This window comes from Vitis riparia, chromosome 9 (genome assembly GCF_004353265.1).
Source record: "Vitis riparia cultivar Riparia Gloire de Montpellier isolate 1030 chromosome 9, EGFV_Vit.rip_1.0, whole genome shotgun sequence".
Lineage (NCBI taxonomy): Eukaryota > Viridiplantae > Streptophyta > Magnoliopsida > Vitales > Vitaceae > Vitis > Vitis riparia.
Window position 1 is genome coordinate 5,350,371 of NC_048439.1, and position 22,156 is coordinate 5,372,526.

Below are 22,156 nucleotides of genomic sequence, written 5' to 3' on the forward strand. Positions count from 1 at the left end.
ACGTCATCGTAAGCGCAATCGTAACTGCTGTTGTATGCAAATGCCACGATGTTTGACCCATCAAAGTCTTATTTTAACATTTTCACAATTCGTAATTTTCAGCTTTCCAGTACCTTGTTTGTCAAGGAACTCAATAATCATTAAATGTTTCCCAACTGCCAAACCAACTAACTTTTCCCGCCGCCGTAATTCCACTGTGAAAGATTTATACTCTAGTTTAATGACATGAGACTTTCGGTTTGGATTGCCTATATTATTTTTAGTAATTTACCTTATATCTTTAAAATTATTTCGAAAAATAAAACCCATAATATTAATTATTATATAAGTTGGATTTATTAAATATTAAATAACATATAAATTAATATTAATCATAAATTCCCATAATATTAATAATTACAAAAGAGTACATTTATCAAAAATTAAATAATATATAAATTAATATAATTTTATAATCAATTCTAAATTACCCATTATTTAATTAAATCTAAAAATGTTTTTAAAATATCAAAATCAAGCCCTAAATAACTCACCACTTATTAAAAAATATTTAATAAAATATCAATTATTTATCTTATTTAAAGTGAAATTTTAAATTAACACACCAAAAATTGTTTTAGAAGGAAAAAAAATATTTTTTTCTGATAATATTTTTTAAAATATATATATATTTTGTCTAAAAAAATTTTTAAAGAAAAAATCAACCTTTTGATCAAATTTTAAAATATTATTAAAAAATAAAAATTATTTATAATATTTAAAAAAAAAAATCTGATAAGTGATTCTTTCAAAACTATTTTTTTTTAAAAAAAAAATATTTTTAATGAAAACATTTTAACCAGAAATACTATTTTGTAAGATACAAGATAAGATTCGCACATAAATGCATTATAAATAATTAGAATCCGGGAGTTAGAATTCATCATTTTAAACAAACTGAAATGAAATCGTATCGCATAAATCATACTAAATCTAACAACTAACCAAACTCATCCCCTCTAAATTTTAATTTGGTCTCTTCTCAATTTATTTTTGGATTGCTTTTCATCTTGAAATAGCAACCACATAAAGCATAGGCCAATTACTCTAAAAATAGGCAGATTTCTCACATGTAGCATCTAGAAAAAAAAACCGGTAGGGTTGGCAGAAATATAGGAACCACATAAAGCATAGGACAGATGTTATAAAGATAGGTAGATTTCTCACATGGTACCATCTAGAAAAAAAGGGGCATGGGCTGGCAGAAATATGGGAGGGTGGTGGTGTGTAACCAAGACTTTCATTATCCAAATTCACATTCTTATGGGAAAAACGTGATTGACTTCGACACTTGAAAAAAAAACACAATGGAAAGAAAAAGGGAAATCATCTACCCAAATAAATGAATGATGAAATCAAATCTTTGATCATATCTGTTAGTTTGGAAAGTTCAGTTTGACAACTACATCGAGGAAGAAAAAACAAAAATTAGAACATTACAGCTTATTTGTTCTTGTGATTTTAAAATAACTTTTTGTTTTTTAAAATTTTTAATATTATTTTTGTCCTTATTTTTTGAAAATAATAATAATTTTTAAAAAATAATAGTTGTTTTCATCGATTTAAAAAAATAAAAATAGAGATCTGTTTGATCATATTTTTTAAAACTTGTTTTTAAATCGATTAAAATGAAAAAATTAAAAAATATATATTAAAAATACATGTAAAAATAGTGTATTAATTTAAAATATTTTTTTATTTTTTGGATTTTTTTATCTTCTATTTTTTCTCATTATTTAATTTTCATTTTTCCATTCAAAATTTTCAATATTCAACTATTCAATTCCGTACACTTTTTTTTTAATGAAAAAGGTGAGTTTTGACCCTTTCCCTATAATAATAAAAAAAGAAGTAGTAAATTTATTGACGTCACTCCATGCATCATCTTCCTTAAACGTACAAATCGTCCTCCTCTTCTTCTCTTACCATGTTTTTTTTTTTTTTTTTTCTTTTTCAATTTATTTAAAGAAAAAAAAAATCTTTGGTGTCCGGTGGAATCAATCAAATGAACGAGTGGCTTCTATTATTATTGGCTTATTTTATTTTTAAATATAGAAAAAAGGCTGCATAATAACTCCATAATATATGGAACACGCATATGCTAGCTACCCTCTTTGACCCTTCAAATTCTTATGTTCTCCGTCCATAATTTTCACGTGTATTCAACGGAGTAGGCAAGCCTACATTAAACAATAAAAACGATGTTTTAAATTTTACCAAAAAAAAAAAAAGTCAAAGGATTTTTTCAAAAGAATCTTAAGAAGTAATTGGACATCTCAATAAGAAAATTTTGAAGTCAATCAACGATGTTTCATTAGTTAAGGTTGCTGGCTCTCTCGGTCAAACTCCCTGAAAAAGGTTTAAGTTCCAAAAGGTTTGGGTTGAAGCTTGACTACCACTAGGGTGAATTCAATTAATATATGTGCACAAGTATATATTAAAATCCATTATTAAAAAAATATTTTAATAAATAAATTAATTCTACTTATTTTATTTAATTGATTACTAAAATATAAAAACCATCATTATAATTTTTTAACAAGTCTTTTTTTATATCATTTATGTTATAATTAAATATTAAAAATATAAATAGTATAAAAAATTGCATATAATTTTGAATGTTTTTATTTTAAAATATTAAAAATATAAATTTATTTGAAAATTGTTAAAATATAATAATAATAATAATAATAATAATAATAATAATGAAGTTCTAATATTTTATAAATTAAAATTAATTTAATAAGATAAATTATTAATATAATTTTTAATAATTTTAATTATTTAAATAAATCAATGTCAATAGCAAAAAGTTGTCACCATAAATAACAAAATTTAAAAATTAAAACTCAAATAAAATATTTTTTATAAGTCTTAAAATGTAGTTAATTTTTTTATTTGAAATGTAATAAAATTTTTAATTTTTAAAATAAATGAATATAAATATATTAAAGGAATTTGAAATCATTTTTTCTATAAAAAAAAAATTGATAAATATTATCCTTGACCGTACCTATGTTAGTTACACTTACAAAATAATTTTAATATATATTTTCTTACTTATTTTATCATTTGAAACTTTTTTAAATATTTTCATGAATTTTGAACAATTTTCGTCTTATCAATATTTTATCGATATTTTTTATATATCCATAAAATTTAAATACTGATATATTCGTAAAATCCAATTATTGATATATACATGTTTATAGATATTTTCATATTTGCTTTGGATGCATTTTTCTATTTTTTGTTTTTAAATAGAATACTTTATATGTAGAGAAAAATATAGGAATTCTTATATAAAAAGTAGGTACATATCTTGTATACATAAAAACACTTTTTAAATTTTAAATAAGTAAACATTTTCACTTCCAAAAAATTTTAAAGTTTTGAAAAAAAAATGAAAATATAAAGTAAATTTGGACTTTTTGTATAAGAGTTGTTATGTTTTATATAGAAATTTTTATTTTTAAAAATAAAAAATAAGAAGTGTATCTAATAGCTAGACACCTAAAGTATTTTTTTTACAATTTTATTTATACTCTAATCTAATGTTTATAGATTGAGTTTGTATTCAAGTTTATATTATGATCGATATATTAAGGGATGAAGCTAAAGTAACTACCGAAATGTTATTTAGGTGAGAAATTATAAAAATTATGATTGTAATAAATATTTGATAAATTTTCATAATTTAAAAAGTAGTTAACAATACCCCTCATTATTATTAAACAAAATAAAAAACAATGGACATTAATTATAAAAAGAAAAAGAAAATATATCTTATATCAAATTGAATAAGAAAAATATTAAATACATTGGTCAAGAATATTTTAGATTTTATAAAAAAAAAAAATCAAAAAATTAAAAGATTTTTTCTTCAAAAGAAATTAAAAAAAAAAGTTAAACATTTCAATAAGAAACTTCTAATAATTTTGTTTTATTAAAAAAATCCTAAAAATAATTTTTTTTTAAAATCAATAATTCCACTTATAAATTTCTTCTCTTTTTCAAATAGCTAAAGATAATTGAGTGAGGAAACCTTTCTAAAAATATAGTTTGGTGAACTCCACAAGTCAACTATGAATAACTAAGAAGAGTTTCGGAGTTATTGTTTGTAATTTATAAATATCATATTAAGTTATACAATTTTTATAATTAAAGTTAAATTCAATATCTCGTAATATGAGTCATTACATAAGATTGAATTTATCAAATATTAGATAACATATAAATTAATATTAATCATAAATTCCCATAATATGAATCATTACATAAGATTACATCTATCAAAAATTAAATAACATATAAATTCATACCATTTTGTTGGCAATTCTAAATTAGTGATTATTTGATTAAATCTCAAAAAAAAAAAAAAATTAAAAAGTCAAAATCTAGCTATAAAAAATTCGCCACTAGAAAAATTTAATAAAATATTGTTAAAATAACAAGAATAGGTAATTAAAAAAACACAAACAGACAAAAAACACATAAATTTACGTGAAAAACTCTAAATAAGAAAAAACACAATAGAGAAGAAAGAAATTCACTGTATCAAAATATTGATATAAGAGGGAAAAGTTGCAAGCAATTACAGGAGAAACATAATCATCCTAATCCTAAAACTATATATCATCATAATCCCCCAAAAATCTCATAATTATAGTTTCACTACATATGTGTACCACAAGCTTTTCGAATCGGACTAAATAGAATTCGGATCACCAAATTCTAATAAATGTCAACGATAAAGTTACAAAAAATTTATTTATTATAATTTTTATGGTATATAGTGGGATTTAAATCAAATTAATTTTATAAATTTTCAATAAAATTAAATAAAAACAAATAAATCATCGATAAAAACTATATACATTCATATTTATTTACTTATTTTTTTTATTTTGATCTTCAACAAGTTTTCAAAAATAAAACATTCATTTTTTCAAATAGAGTTCAGTTGTGACCCTGATGCATATCACCTTTATGAGAATTGCAGGCCCACACTCATGGTGTTCCCTATCCCCTACATTATTTGATTAAATAAATAAAATTTTAAATAATAATAATAATAATAACAAAAAGAATAATAATTAAATAAATAAATATGAAAATGGGAATTTCAGAAGATTATTCTAAAATGAAAGTTTTAAAATTATTTGAAGTGGAATTATGAAAGGAATTTTAAAAAATTGTTAAAATAATAAGAAAATAAATAAAAAGTCAAAAGGTTATTGGGGTCATGTGCCAAAGTGACCACACTTAGAGGTGGGCCAAGGTGGAAAAAGGTTTTCAAATGATGTTTGAACATCCTGGCAGCCCAAAGAAAAATAAAACAAAATTTTGCAACGTGCACATCCATGAATTTACACCTGTGGCCCCACCATTCAATATCACCGCCAAACCAGAAGAAAACCCACAAGTCTGCCGTCCTATGCCATCAACAATAAGCACAAGCTCTGATTTCTCAAATTACAAAATAGCCCCACGGAAAGAAATTCAATTTTGAATCTTCACCAAAAACTCCAATAATTGCCTATCGACTTCACCCAAACTGCAAAACACTAATAATTCAACCACCCTCCAGATCACGCATAGACGCTCCACTTCCACATATTTTAGCACGTATTCTGCCAAGATTATTGAATGCTGCCCATGAGGCCTGTTAATTAGTCGAATGGTTCTCAACCGAGCCTAAAGCTTTGTCGAGTCAAAACCAAGGATGAAAATATCGGTAATCACGGATATATCGGTACTTCGATTTCACGGATATATCGGATATATCGAAAATATATCGGTCGATATTCTGGAAGAAAAATATCGATAGGCTTAAAATTGTTAAAAACTCATGAAAATGTAAGGAAAACCTCATAATAATATAATTAGAAGTATAATGGACATTTTAAAGTTGTTTTATTGAAAAATTTGATATATATATAATATAATTTGCAATATTAGATGTAATTATATCATGTCAATCTATAAGAAATGTTAATTTTATAATTGTTCTCATTATAAAGTCACATAAAATATTTCATTTCATTAAATATCAATAATTTGTACACATTAAATTCATTAAATAAACATATTTCATATTCAAAATATACTAGTTCATGTTAATTAAGTTAATTAAATTAATTAAATAATTTAGATAAATTAACTAGTTTAATTTAATTCTAAATGTGAAAATAAATCACAAGTAATCATCTAAAATAAACATATCAATTTATAATTAAATAATCAAATTAACCTAAGTTAATTCAATAAAAATATAAAAATTAATTACAATTGAATGTAAAAATAGCATTAAATAATCCATATTGCAAACATACTAATTAATTGAAAATACATGAATTAATTATAATTGCAAACAAAATTAATTACAATTTAAAACAAATATACCTTAAAATGATTAAATAATTGAGCAACCTTAATAAAAATTGGAGTAATGAGAGAGCAAATAAAGAATGAAAGCAAAAATAGATGAAATTTGGGCTATTTATAGAATAAATTAGGGCCAAAATAGCGTTGGAACATTAATTTACCGTTGAAAATCAATTTTGGCCATTGGATAAAAAATTGGGAGCAATCTGGCCGTTGGATCGCCATATTACCATTGGAATCACATTTAGGCCGTCGGATCAACACGGACGTGATCTAAGCCGTCAGATCACATTGCATGAAGGAAGGGAAATATCACCAAAAAATCGGCGATATATCGCCAATATATCACCGATATTTTGGCGATATTTACGGAAATATCTCCCCTCCGATTTTTTTTCACGAAATATCGTGTCGACCCCTCTCGATACACGATATATCGGCGATATATCCCAACATTTTCCTCCTTGCTCATAACCAGCTTCCCCGTGTTGTTGACTCTCAGTGAGGGATACTTCGGATTGAAAACCTCTACCATATCTCTCATAATGTATCATGGGCAGAGAAGCAATGGAGATAGGATTGATTCTTCTTGATTTCAGGAGCTCTATTAACTCCAATTCCAACTTAACTGGAAATTCCGAGCCACTGAGAGTTATGGGACCCGTACCCACACCAGAATTTTCTACTATCGTCTCCGGATAACGCGCCACCGCATGGGTCAATCAGTTTCGTTTTGTACGCTATCACTGTAAATACTCTGAATAATCCCCCCAAAAATCTCATAATTATAGTTTCACTACATATGTCGTACCGTAAGCTTTTTGAATCGTACTAAATAAAATTCGGATCACCAAATTCTAATAAATGTCAACGATAAAGTTACAAAAAGTTTATTTATTATAATTTTTATGGTTTACAGTGGGATTTAAATAAAATTAATTTAAAATTTTTCAATAAAATTAAATAAAAACAAATAAATCATCGATAAAAACTATATACATTCATATTTATTTACATATTTTTTTTATTTTGATCTTCAACAAGTTTTCAAAAATAAAACATTCATTTTTTCAAATAGAGTTCCAAGTGTGACCTTGATGCATATCACCTCTATGAGAAATGCAGGCCCACCCTCACGGTGTTCCCTATCCCCTACTAAAATAATTATTCCTTAGTGGAGCTAAATATCCCCAACTCATTGAGGCATCCCCAACAATAGTCATTATTACATCCTTTATTTCCCAACAACTTTCATGAAGAGGCAAAGGTACTTTGACATACTGCCTAATATAGCCTTAGTATGGCTTCTTATGAGCATTTTGCAGTTTGGTTTGTGTATGGGGATCAAGCAACTTTTTAATGTAGAGAAGACTATACATTGTGCTAGTAGAATCTTCAATGCAAACATGTTAATATAAGATTACAAACCTCATATTTTTATCTACCACATATATTTTATAGTTTTTTTCCCCTCATTACCTACGATATTGATAGGGATATTCCAGATAGTTTCCAATATTCTAAAAGATATTTAATTGCAATGACATATACTTAGGAATTTGAGATACTTTCCAATCATTTTCGTCTCGCATCAAATTCAATTAAATCAATCTTCCATCTTTTTATGATACACGCTTTCAAAAGACTTGTTTTAACCAAATTCTAACTCCACATCATGACCAAATATTTACTTCACATCATAACTTCTTTATACGCCACACTCTCCTCATGTGTCATGGTTCCTTTCATGCACTATAGTCTTATCATGTGTCACGATTCCCTCGTGTGCTATGGATTTAAAATCATTTTTTTTCCATTTTAAACATGTTATTTCTTTATAGCATTTACAGTCTTTTTCATTCAAGTTCCCTTTTCCTTTACTTTTGGTAGGACATTGTTATAAAACTCTACCTCTCACTTGGTCGTGGGTTCCTTATTACACTACCAACACACGCTCTATTCAAATTATGGTCTAGTCTCAATGTTAATTTTGCAGAGTTAGACGATACCCCTACATGTATTTCACCCTTGTTTGGATGGCAAAAAAAAGTTTAGGAACTCACAAGTAGGGATTGATGTTGAATTTGTTATGGGATGATGAATAGAATACTTTCCTTCTTACTCCTCTATTTTACATAAATGCACATACTGACAAGTTCGGTATAAGTTTGTACAAACTCAATTGGTAAGTGTCACTTTTCTAATTAATAGATGTTGACAATTTTGTCTCAAAGTATATATTTTAGTTTTAGGAAAATGGGTATATGTAGAGTTTAGCTTTTAGAAAATTCCCTTTTTAGGTTGACTAAGACTTGGAACTTATTGTTTAGGATTAGGTATATAAATATGTGGCGTACATAGGATTTTTTAAGAGAGTGAAAAGAAAGTAAGTGCATCCAATTAAGTGAAATTGTGTCATTTGTTCATATTTAGTAGATTGTTTAACGTTCGAGAGACCATTCATGATTTTTTACTCCTAATAAGTTGCTAGGTTACTGTGTTCATTTGTGTGACTGATTTTATTTATATTTGCATAAGATTTTTACTCTCTTTGAATAATAAATATAAAAAGACAAACCTAAAATAGGTAATAAAATATTAATTTGATGATTAATTCAAAGACTCTCTATTTCACTTTATTTGATTTTCCCAATAAGTGGTATTGAGTGTAGAGATAATGGAAAAATTATTTTGAAGAAAATGTCTAACATAAAATATAATATTGAGTTCTTTGATGGAAATAATAATTTTACTATTTGGAAAAGTATTATTAAAGATATTTGGGTACAACAAGAACTTCTCAAAGTGTCACAAAAAAAAAAAAAAAAAAAAAATCAAAGAACGAAGGATGAAGAATGAAGAATGAGAAGAATTAATTAGAACCAATAATGGTAAGTACTATTTGTTTAATTTTGATTCCTAAAATAAAATGCATTTTTTTTAAAATGAGAGATCTCTTTTTGATTTATGGGAAAATTTAGAGAAAATTTATAAGCCAAAATTCTTAACAAATAAATTATATTTGAAGAAACAATTATATGAGTTGAAGATAGATGAAGGAACAAATGTTAGGGATCATACAAATAAATTCAATAAATGCATGACTTAGTTATTAAGGGTAGTGGCCAAGATTGATTAGAATGATCAAGCTATTATTTTCTTAGTGTCTTTACCGAAATTATATGAGACATTGGTGAGTACACTATTAGTTAGAAAGATGATATTAACCATCGATGATCTATCAACTACTCTTTTAGAGATGGAAAATATTGACCAACCAAGTAGTTCATCTTGTATTGCACAAGCTTTTGTGGTGAAGTTTGAATCAAATCATGATAAGAGTAAATCACAAAGAAGATATTATGGTATGAGAGATGATCGTTCTTAATCACACTTCTAAAGGGATGTGGAGTTTTACTATTGCCTCAAAAAATAACATATTAAAAGGTACTATAAAGAATTGACAAAACACTTAGAATAAAAGAGGTAAGCTAAATTCTAGGAGACTTCAAATTTTACTAATATTGTTGATGAAAAGTTTGATAGAGATAATGTTGTTCTTTTTATTATAATTGATATTTTTTTTTTTTTTTTTTACTTTTAGATTTTGGATTTTGAATGTTCTTTTCATATGTACCCATATTATAAGTGGTTTGATACCTATAAGAAATGTGATGCTATTACTATTATAATGGGCAATGATTCAAACTATAAAGCTATAGGGATTAGTATTGTGAAGGTGAAGATATTGGATGTTGTTGTGAGGATATTGAGTAATGTTTCGTATTCTCCTAAGTCGAGGGGGAGTTCAATTTCTTTGGAGACTTTGGACATTTTCAACTATAACTTTTTTGCTAAAGAAGACATTATGAATATTAGTAAAGGTGCTTTGATAATTATGAAGGAAGAAAGGTGAAAATCTCATACACCATGATTGAGAATACAAATTTAAATGAAGTTATGATGGTGAAGTCATACCATGAAGTGTCTTATGCTAGTGTTAAAGAAATTATCATAGTAGAAGAGCACAACAAAATATTGGTATTAGATGAAAAACACAGAAGTGAAATGATCAAGGCTTTGTTTTTGGTTAAAAATACTTAGTGGCACAAAGATAAGACTAATTGAAAAAGAAAAGTTATAAAAAAGAGAAAGAAAGTTCCTCGAGTCAAAGCTAATGAGAGATTGAACTTGACACATACTTATTCTCATTGATTATGTGGTGGTGGCACCCTACCTATAAGGGGTGCAAAGATGGGTATCAAGGAAAAATAACCCTACATATAGATTGAGAATTCAAATCTAGATGGAGATTGTTAGTAATTTTGACTCAAATGATTTATTTTTTATTTTTAGGAAAGTCAATATTTGTTGAGTTTAGGTTTTAGTAAATTACTTTTTAAAATTTGACTAGGATTAGGAAACTTATTTTTTAAGGTTAGGTATATAAATATATGGTTTTACATTGGATTTTAGGAGAAAGTGAAAAAATGAGCAAAAAATATAGAAAGATAGACAAATTATGTATTGGGTTTTGGTAGAGTGAGCTTGAGAAGGTTTGAGTATATATTTTTTAAGTTACTAATAAATTTGATCTCTCTTTCTCGTGAGCATCAACGATTATGTCGAATCATGTAAATCTTTTATCTTCTCTATTTTACTTTATTTTTTATATTGTCTTTGGGTGTTGTGATTTCCCAATAATAGAATGATTTGATCTTATTTTGTTTCTAAGTAAAATGTAAATAAGTTCTCAGGTGAGCAAATTATTCATATACATTATTATTAGTCATATCATCTATGAACTTTTTCAAGCTGGCAGCCTATTTGGAAAAACCACATTTGATTTAAAAAATGGCTAATTGTGTTTTGGGCCAACTAGCCAAAAAATTGATCAAAGATCCATATATCATGCACATTTAAGCCCAAGACCCAAATAAAGTGTAAAAATTAAGTTGAAAGATATTATTCTTCGTTAATCCCTAAAATACCCTTAACCCCTACATATGCGCATAGTGAGTGTAAATTTCAATTTTTTTTGTGTTTTTCTCCCTTTTTTATTCCCAATTAAGTATTACTCATTTCTAACTTTTTTTTTCTTTTTTAAAGATATTGAATCTTTTTACTCTTATTATAAGTAAGGATAAAAAAATTTCATATAAAATTTAATAGATAATCAATGAATGAAATTTAATTATTTTTATTATTTTCATATAAAAAATGGTACTAAACAAGGTTTTCAATTTTTATTTTTAAAAATAGTTTTCATTTTTTAATTAAATATTTTTTCAAAAAGAAAATATAAAAATATAAATCATATTACCATTTTTTTAAAATAGTTTTTGAACGTAATTTTTCTTTATTTATAATTTAAAATAGAAAATAATGTTGATTTCAATTATTTTAAAAAATTAAAAAAAAACAATGAAAAATCCAAATTATTGAAATAGAATTATTATGATTGCATGAATCATGGTGCAATAAAAACCAAAAAAGTTTATGTGAAAGGTCAATGGATATTTTGGTCTTTTGATATCTTATATCATTTCCATCAATTATGTAAATTATATGGATCAAATTTTAATTTTTAGGTCTAACCGGCCCAAATTACCATTATCCCTTTAAAACATAAAATAAAAATCAAATCCTCCTTAAAGAAAGGAAAGAAAAAGAAGCAACAAATCTTGAAGTGAGGTTTCAACAGATCTTCGTTCAATAAAGCAGCCAAGCATTATGGGGCTTAGTTGAAAGTTCTCATTTTCATGAGTCCAACCAATGAAAGATTTGATATCCAGAAGCATTCACCTAGTCAAAAAATTTAATGAGTTTTTCAGCTTGGTAGAGTCAGGTCAAATCCACATGTAGTGATTCTACCATTCAGAGTATAACTGCTTCACTTAGAAATGATCATCAGGATACCAATGCATGAGCACCAAATCTTCTGAACTACTTTTCTTCATGTGTCCAGCGTTTAAGTAGAAAATGGATCAGTAAGTGCAGGCATGGAACTGTTGGCAATAAGTCTGATCTCTCTGAAGAAGGCCTAAGCTTCCCTTTTTGCTAGTTCAAGTCTATAGATGTAATAGTTCTTGGAAATGGTATCTGATTTCAGACTGGTTGGTGTTGAAACCATACCATTTTCTGGCTGTCATTGTGTCTTAATGTTTTCAGCTACTTCAAGAAGAGACTGAAAGTGGGGCACCATAGTGGTAAGTTGGTAATCGGGGATGAAAGAAATGCTCAAGGTTGTATCAGTCTTGAATTTCAAATTACATAAAATTGGCAGAAAAAAAAAAAAAACAAGAATTTAACAAGATAGATGTTACCTGCTCATTGCAGGGCTATGAAAACTCTCTAATAGCCTATACATAGAACGAAACCAGTTTTTTTCATCTTAAAATCAAATGTGGAACTGAAAAGGTTACACACATATACATTAACCAAGAGTCTCTGAAGAACTTTTGCTCTGCGTGACTTCTTATCGCCTTTGGAAGTTAAATGACTTAATGGCATAGGCAAAGATAAATAAGAAAAGCACCACAAACCCAACGACCACAGCTGCAACCACTCCTAGGAAATCATGTTCGAATCCAAAGTAGTCTTTCAAGTAGTCTATCACTGTTACACCTGTGTCCTCAAATGTGTCATGTATATCTCCAAACTGTGATGTAACCAATCCATACAAAGTCCATGAAACTGGGCATATCCAATAGTACCATCTCCACCACACCGGAATTCTCTGTATTCATCAAGGAAGAAATGCAACAATACGAGTCATTTCTATATCCATGTGGTAAGGAAAGTTGCAATTTAAAGAATTATGGGTTGAGAGCACTTACATTTCGTGGGACTATAAAACCTGAAAAGAGGTTCCACAATCCATAAAATGCTGCGGCAATGATGGAAGCGATATTTTGATTTGGTGTGGCAGCCACAGCCATCATGCCATAAAAGGTGAAGTATAGTAAGGTGAAGAACATGAAGAACAGATACCAGAAGAACTTAGCGGCTGTCCATTCAAATCCAATCATTGCATAAACTATAACACCATACACCACAGCTTGTGCCAAGATATATGGTATCTCAACTAGAGCCTGAAACAATAGATGAAATTTGATTAATAAAACCCATAAAGTGTTAGACATAGACAGTCCATAGCATAAGAAAACTAGTTACCTGTGCAAAGGCATATGCCAGCGCTGAATACATTCCTGCAGCTCTTTCTCTGTAAAAGACTGTTCGTTCAACTACCACAACTGGCTGCACTGATTGGGAATTTTGAATCCCAAGGAAGAGAACAGCAGCATACATAGAACCCATTGCATTAAACAGATCTTGTTGCTTTGCCCTGCAATTTACCACGGGAAGTATAAATCAATGTTGATAAAAAAGAAACATACAGAGTTCTCAAATTTTTTAACTGACTTCAAATTACCTTTTGGTGCCCAGATCCCAGAACATTGTCCCAAACAACAAGGCTATGAAAGTTGTGAAGAGAAATCTCACTGCCGTGTATGGTGGGTTGCGCCAGTATGACCAACGCTGTTTCCATAAGCATGCCAAAAATTGGGTGTAGAAGGGCTGGGAGTATTGAGTAGGGAAATAGAGGTCCTTTGTACCAGGGGGAGGTTGGCTCAGTTCTTTAATTAAATCTTTGTTTCTCCTGAAACATATGCCAGTTGTTAGAGAAGGTTTCAACAACAAATTTAAGCTTTTCATGAGAAACATTAGGATGGCTGTATATTACTTTTCAATTGTATAATGCAATTACATAACCTATGGTTAAATCACCTGTATAGGTCCGAATTTTTGTATATTTCAGTGAAATCGACCCCCAAAGTTGCTTCTTGTGCTGCGGTGGTCGCTTCCAGCATCCAGGTTGCAGGGTTATAACCATCTTTGATTTTACTCACTCCTTCAATTCCCTTTATGAAAGCAAGTGATATGTATTAGTGAGCGCTTAATATGAACTAACTCAAACTGAAGTATTCACTTCTTATAGCTTCTACTTCATCATGGCAGCTTACCTCAAAATAATTTATCAGATGGCAAGAAAATCTGCCTAGTGGTCCCACATATATCTCTTGTCCTCCTCGCTTCAGCAGGAGCAACTGCAAATCCATTTTAAATATTTCAGTACTTATATGCAAAGATCATAGAAGGGAAACTATAAATTCTTTCTATCCATTAACATTTTCTACCTCATCAAAGGCTTCAAAGATGTCAATACTTGGTTGATGGATGGTGCACACAACTGTTCTTCCTGTATCCACGGTGTTCCTGACTGTTCTCATAACAATCGCAGCAGCTCTTGCATCTAGCCCTGAAGTTGGCTCATCCATGAATATTATTGAGGGATTTGCCACAAGCTCAACTGCAATAGTCAGCCTCTTGCGCTGCTCAGTTGAGAGACCATTTACACCTGGCAACCCAACTAGTGCATCCCTCAATGGGGTCAGTTCCACAAGCTCCATGACTTCCTGAATGAACATCTGTAACCATTGGCAAGGATTAGAAATTGTTTAAAAAACAATGCAAAACCATAGTAGAGATGGTGAAAATTTTGACAGTGCTTGGGACTCTTTACCGTCAGCAGGTTGTGAAAAGGTTTCTCCAGTCTTATTAAACAGAACAGTTAAAAAATGCAAATGCTTAATAACACTTGCTAGCTTGCATGAAATTCAGCCACTTGGGAAGGCAGGTCAATGAAATTTGAACCAGGAAAGGTCAAGCCAAACTTTAACCTGATCTTAGCTCAACCAAGTTTGAAAAACCAATTCTAGAGCTTAGAGCATTAAATTGAATACGGAAACAACTCAGGAAACCCTCACCTGTCTGGTTTCAGATTTCACATCAGAAGGCAACCGCAGCCAAGCTGAGTAGAGCAAGGACTCATAGACAGTAACATGAGGAGAGTGGATGTCATTCTGCTCACAGTATCCAGAAATTCGAGCAAAAGTCTCCTGCTTCTTTGTGTAGCCAGAAATGGTGATGTTGCCCTCAATATATCCACCAGTTTTTCGACCAGCCAATACATCCATGAGGGTGGTTTTACCAGCACCACTAACACCCATCAGAGCTGTAAGAACACCAGGCCTGAAAGCACCACTCACCCCCTTCAGAAGCTCCAATTTGTCTTCAAGGACACCTTGACTTTTCATCTCCTGCAAATTCATTTCAAACAACTCAGTTCTCATTTTTGGTTTATAGTACATTATGACAAAACTTCAATGCTGATAAAACATACACATTATTTGCATAAATATGAAGTTACCTCTGGCATGTCAACTGAGTATCTAATATCATCGAAGGTAATAGAATATGGTTGGAAAGGAAGAACCATTCCTTTCTTCTTGTTATGGTTAGCCCCCGCAACACCTTCTTCCCTAACAGCTGAGGATGTGGATGAGATGCTTCTCCCAATTTCCTCTCCTCTCTCTGCATGTCAAGTCTAAATTTAATGAGCCATATAAAAACATGTAGTTGAATGACAAGAACACAGGCACACAAAGGCACATGCACCATGTATGAGTTTCATCACCTGTGGATGCAGCTTGGTCAATAGAGCTATTTCTCTGGGACAACTCAATCTGTCCTCCAGTTTTGGCATCGTCAGACTCTTCTATTATAACAGCTTGAGCCTTATCGAATGCTGCACAATTTGCACAATATAAATACACAAAGCTCCAATTTTTACAAGTTACAATACAGAGAAGGAAGAGATACCCACGATTTAGGAAATTGAGGCACAAAGTGTAACAGAAATTGAAGAGAAACATGAACCCAAACAGTGCCCCAGCTCCTATCCAGTACCAGTATGCCTCTGTGAAGAACCCACGATTGTTCAATACTGTGACTCCAAGGGATTCTGTTGAATTAGTAACATTCTGAAAAATGGAAATAGATTCAATCATCAGTTACTGACAGGCATAACATAAATAAACAAAAATATTCACATGGAACATTCAATAACTTACTTTCTTCCAACTGTTCCCAAGGAATTCATTTACCACTATTGCGTTCTGTGCATACATCAGAGGGGAACACCAGTAACCCCAAATCCACCATTTCTTGACTTGATCTGCAGCATTGACCAAATACGAAAAGGAAACAAAAATTGATTATTAGGGGGTTATGCACAAGAAGGTTCTATGTTTCCTAAAAAAATATTTCCTCATCATACCATGTGACAGGATAAAACCACCCAATGCCAAGTACATAAGCAAAGCAAATGCCCCAAATGAGTTTGCAACAATCATGTTTCTACCAGCTGATGCTATGAATCGAAATAATCCAGATGCCATCTGATTAACAAGCAAGAGGAGAAGATACTGTCTAAAAAACCTGCAATAAGAAGATTTGTTTATTCAGCATTAATCATTTTGGAACAGAGAAAACATGTAAAAGAAATCAGGATAAGTTTCTGCAACTTCATAACTTTTTAACTTTTACCTTTGCACATTTGGATCAAATCCTATGACATAATAAGTCATGAACACCCAAACACCAACTTCAATAAATGTGATGGGGATCTTGAGGATCCATGTGGGAAGAGCATATGCCCATGCAGGATAGAAGAGTAGGTCTCTTTGCTTGTAAAAGACGGGAAGTTTTGCAATTGACATGGCAAGTTCTGCCATTCCATTAAACATTATCATGACAACAGTGAAGAACAAAGCACCCGCATAAATGTTTCCATCATCTGTTGTACTTTTGTGCATCTCGGTTCTTAGGAAGAGTGTCATTGTAATCACTGCCATTATTGTAAGCTAAAAACAGAAATAAAAATTATAAATTACGATCACATATAGATAATTAAAAGTCTTTGTTAAAAGTAACAATAATAATAATACTCACTTGGGTGAGCTTGAAAACATAGACAAATGAGTTCCTCTTCATCAGCAAGTACTCCCTTGACATGTTGGCATCCAACAGTTCCTTCTTATTAACACCATACTTTTTGGTTGTCAAAGCAGCTGGGTGGCTTTTCGTCTTGTCGTATGGAGACGCAAGCTCATCTCCTACTTTCCGTCCAATGTGAAATGACTGGAATGCCTCAGCAAATTCCTTGACTGTGACAAACCTGTAAGGCTCTTCTTTACGTGCCCAATACTGCTGCTGATCTTTCTTAGATGTTACCTGCAATGATTTTTAAAGTTCATGTTCTAGCTCAGTTTTTTTCTAAAGATGGAAAAAAAATGAGAAGATACCAAAAGCTACAAAGTAACTTGCACTCACTTCTTGTAGGAAGTCTGCCACACCCTTCCTTTCAGGACATCTGAAGCCCATGGATTCAAAAAATTCAAGCACGTCTTCACGAGGACCTTGATAAACGATATGACCATCAGAGAGGAGAATGATGTCATCAAAAAGATTGTAAGTCTCAGGTGCTGGCTGAAGGAGAGATATGACAGCAGTCCCATTGAGAATGTGGATGGTTTGCTTGAGACAATTCACAATTTGAAAAGTTGTTGAACTGTCCAAGCCAGTAGAGATCTCATCCATAAACAGTGCCTTTGATGGTCCGACCAGCATCTCACCTATCAGTCATGCATTCACATAATTGAATTAAATTAACTCAGCAAACAAAAAAAATCTAATTTTTTGGTTTTTTCTTTTGGTTAGAAACCAAATAATCCTACCTGTTGTGACACGCTTCCGTTGTCCTCCAGAGATACCCCTTATCATTTCATCTCCTACCATGGTATCTGCACAGATGTCTAGTCCCAGAATCTGTAAATAGAAGCATAAAGACGAATAAACAGAGTCTGAGTTAGAATCAGGTTTTCTCAGCAATCTGTATGCCATCATTGACAGTTTTATGGTTATAATACCTTCAGTGTATAATCAGTGACCACATTTTCCTTCTGGCCTTCAGTTGCCGCTGCCTGAAATATTAGAAACCAATAATGAAAATGTCAACCACCATGGAAGCAACTTCAGTACATTAAGAACTTTCATAGATAAAAGATTCTAACACAGCATAAAATTCACAAGTAAGATTGACTCAAGCCATTCATTTTAGTACAAAAAGAAAGAAACAAACTCCAGAACAGACAGAACATTGACGATACAAAGCCATTTTGTCTATGTCAGAAATCAAAATTTTCATTCTGGAGAAGTGTGGTATCCATGTTCACTAAAAACAAATAGCTCAAATTCAGCAGAACTGGTCAAAATTTTTACTGAAAGTAGATTCTCTCTCACCTTCATGAAGACATCAAGATCAGGATCAGGCTTAATATTTGCTGCTTTCTCTCTTCTTGAGAGCTCTGCTAACATGTCTGAGGATAGCCAAAATAAGAATCAATCTCCTGGCCTATGCTAATGTCATAGAACTACATTCACAACCTTCAAAAACAGAGAAAATAAAAAGTGAAGGCAACGGTTTAGACTAACCATATCGATCTCCAACACCCTGGCATCTTGCAGAGAAGGCCAAGGTTTCCCGTACAGTCATTTCTCCGATATGGGTATCATGTTGGCTGATATAGGCGGCAGTTCTCTGGGGTACAAACTCATCCATGCCATGACCGTTGTATGTCACCCTTCCCGTAACCTAAGGAAGAAATTTCAGTTTTCAAATTGGATATGATATTAAAGATCTAAAAATCGAATATTCATCAAAGAACAAAAGCAATAGAATTTTTTTTTTTCATTCAACCTTAAGAGTGGGATCAAGCTTTCCGGACATAGCCAGTAAGAGAGTGGTCTTTCCAGAACTTGGAGGACCCAAAAGTAAAGTCATTCTGCAGGGACAAAAAATGCACAAAAAATTGAGTATGTATCTTCAGGACATTCTAAATATGAGAAAGGAAAAATTCAGTTGATTTATCAATCAATTTTTCACTAAAAATAAATTCATATTCTCACCTTTGAGGTTTGATGATTCCACTAACATCATGAAGAATAGTGAATTTCCTCCTTCTACTCCGAAGAATCCGAAGACCGGTCAAGGCATCCTTTAAAACAGAAGGAAAAATTATAATCTGAAAACAACCTTACCTAAAAGAGTATTTATTGCATAGCTAATGCTCCGTATATTGTAGTTACCTCAATTTTATTGAACATAAAATTATGGAATGAAGGCAAGGCTCTGCTTCCTATAAAAGCTTCTGCATCGATGGTAAGATGCTCAAATCTAACTTCAATTTCAGGAATAGTAATCCCAACTCTGAAAAAATGGAAGAGACAGGAAAACCCATTACAAAAAAGCCAGAGGAAGATGATGTTTGGCTGTGGAGAAAATGTAGGAAACACCCATCATGCATATTTAAGGTGAATTCTTTCTTTTCCACTGTTTCAATGTTCAAAAAACGGCAAGCAACGAAGAAAGGAGGAGAAATCGTACCTCTCGATACGATTCCTGAGCCTCAACAGGAACTTCTCATTGTCCTCTTCTGCAATTTTTACCAACCGCTCCATTAAACTCTGCTTTTCCTGAAACCCAAGGTTGTCTACATCAACTTCACTTGCCGCACCCTGTGATCCCATCAGCAAACCTTTCCTCAACCGATTGTAGGTGGGAAGTTTCTCGAGGGCGGCCCATTTCAAAGCTTCCTCATCATCCTCATCCCTTGAAGACCGGGAGAAAACATCCGCACCAGAGCTCCTCCACATAGAACCATTCCTCCTTAAACTACCAGCGGCTTTATAAATTTCAGCCGTCGCCATTGCAACACGAAACCAAGAACCCTCCTGCAAAACCCACCAAAACCCAGAAACCTTTCCTAAAAATTCAGGAAAAGAAACTCGGATTTCAAATTCCCGAGATGAAAAAGCTCAAAATCAGAGATGGGCCTCCTCCTCTCTTTTCTCTATGCATACAATTCCGCCCCTTTCTATATTCCAAATATCTTTCTGTATACTGGAAAAACATGTAGAATGGGAGGTTTAAATAGTGACTGGTAACGACAAGAAGGAGGCGGCTCAAAAGTTACCAACCAGCTTATTTTCCTGTGACTTTCCCTTTGAAAGATGGCAGCGAAAATTGAACGCAGAAGGGGCTGCCGATTGCTGAATGGCTCCATATTACATGGAATATGCCCATGCCACCATTTTTGACCCGTCAAATTCTTTTTATCAAGACTTTCACAGTACATAATTTTCAGCTGCCAAGCGAGCTAACTTTTCCGGGTCAGCCCAAACCCGCCTACGTTTCGATAACCTAAATTAAAAATGTAAATTAATTTTTGGCACTTTTTTTATACTCTAATTTAATGTTTATAGGTTGACTTATTAAGGTTTGATTTGACTTAATTAAACTTGAGTAAATTTAAACTATGATCAATGTCTTCAATGATCCTAGGAAACCAAAACTTTAATTAAGTGGATAATTAGAAAAATTATTATCGTAATAAATATTTCATAAATTTTCATATTTTAAACTTAGTAAATAATACCTCTCGTTATTATTTAACCAAAAAAAAGTAAAACATGTTTTAGATTTTATTGAAACTATTCAAAGGATTTTTTTCCAAAAGAAATAAAAATAATAATAATTAGACAACTCACTAAGAAATTTTCAATAATTTTAATCATTTTCTTTAAGAAAATCCTAAGAATATTTTAAAGGATTCAATAATTTTATTGTTTGATTTTTCATGTTTTTTAAGTAATTAAATATTAATCTATTGAGAGCGATGAAACCTTATATTATTGAATTATTTATAGTATTGTAAAGTTAGTGTTACGTAGACAAGTTAGAGGTTTGGTAAACTGCTTGGTTAAAATATGCATATTTTAGAGTTTGATTATTATTGTTTATGATTCAAAAATATCATATTAAGTAATATAATTTTTTTTATAATTAAAATTAATTACAAATTCTTATAAAATAAGTCATTAGATAAGATTGGATTTATCAAATATTAAAGAACATCTACATTAATATTTGTTAGAGATAGTGGCTAAGAGTTTATCAAAAATTAAATAACATTAAATTTATATAATTGTATAGTCAATTCTAAATTAGCCATTATATGATTAAATCTAAAAAATATTTTAAAATATCTGTCAACCTCTAAGCCTAATTAAAGTTAATAATCAAATGGGTTTTATTTTAAGCAAGATTATACCCGAGTTGAACCAAATCGGTTTATGATAAAAGAATTTAGAAGAACATAAACACATTTATAATCTTTTTAAAGTCAATTATTGACATAAAAAAAAAATTCTATTAAAGTTGAATAAATGAAATGCATTTTTACTAATATAATCTTACTTTGAATATGAAAAAAAAAATGTATTGCCTAGTCATTGGCATTAATAATTGATAATATCATATACTATAACTATTCAACACCGCTTATTAAGTTATAAAATGTGAGATGAGAAAGATTCAAATTGAAAGGACGCTTGATAGTGATTTAAAATTTTTTTTTTTTTAATAATTAAAAAAATTAAGTATTAAAAATTTAGAAATATTTAATTATGAAAAGTATTTTTTTAAAAGACACTTTTAATATAAATTTAAATTTTTAATAGATATGAATGGTAAAAAAAAAAAATTGTGAAGTTATATTTTTAGTATAAATTTAATTTTTTTTTAATTTGTATGAAAATTATCAAAAATATTTCTCGAAAAGAAACATATGATAAAAAGTACGGTAGATTTTCCAATAGTTTTGTAACCAGTGGGTTTTAAGATTTTTTTATTTTATTTTTAGTAGCCTGAAAGTTTGGAAACCCCATGCTGCCTACCATCTAGAAGAAGGGGTTGTTGGAAATT

The 22,156-nt window shown here is 30.3% G+C and overlaps 1 protein-coding gene across 1 annotated transcript; it reads right to left on the reverse strand.

Annotated features, from left to right (window-relative positions):
• Positions 1–12,647: 12,647 nt before the first annotated feature.
• Positions 12,648–20,350, reverse strand: LOC117922169 (pleiotropic drug resistance protein 1-like). The gene is made up of 24 exons (XM_034840203.1): positions 19,778–20,350; positions 19,480–19,600; positions 19,300–19,388; positions 19,091–19,175; positions 18,826–18,985; positions 18,634–18,710; positions 18,261–18,314; positions 18,069–18,159; positions 17,665–17,966; positions 17,284–17,565; positions 16,879–17,195; positions 16,610–16,770; positions 16,404–16,507; positions 16,157–16,313; positions 15,968–16,078; positions 15,701–15,864; positions 15,258–15,590; positions 14,628–14,918; positions 14,454–14,537; positions 14,218–14,351; positions 13,862–14,089; positions 13,603–13,774; positions 13,266–13,520; positions 12,648–13,165 (listed from the first exon to the last, which is right to left on the reverse strand). The coding sequence occupies exons 1-24, from the start codon at positions 20,098–20,100 to the stop codon at positions 12,905–12,907; spliced, it is 4,356 nt and encodes a 1,451-aa protein (XP_034696094.1). The 5' UTR covers positions 20,101–20,350; the 3' UTR covers positions 12,648–12,904.
• Between the last annotated feature and the right edge of the window lie 1,806 nt (positions 20,351–22,156).

Bases quoted from the DNA above. Each gene is read 5' to 3' on its own strand.
- LOC117922169 (XM_034840203.1), bottom strand. From the start codon at position 20,100: ATGGCGACGGCTGAAATTTATAAAGCCGCTGGTAGTTTAAGGAGGAAT. The intron at 15,865-15,967 runs GTGATGAAACTC...CTTGACATGCAG, and splicing joins TGACCAAGCTGCATCCACAG to AGAGAGGAGAGGAAATTGGG. The intron at 14,090-14,217 runs GTGATTTAACCA...CATATGTTTCAG, and splicing joins AAAAATTCGGACCTATACAG to GAGAAACAAAGATTTAATTA.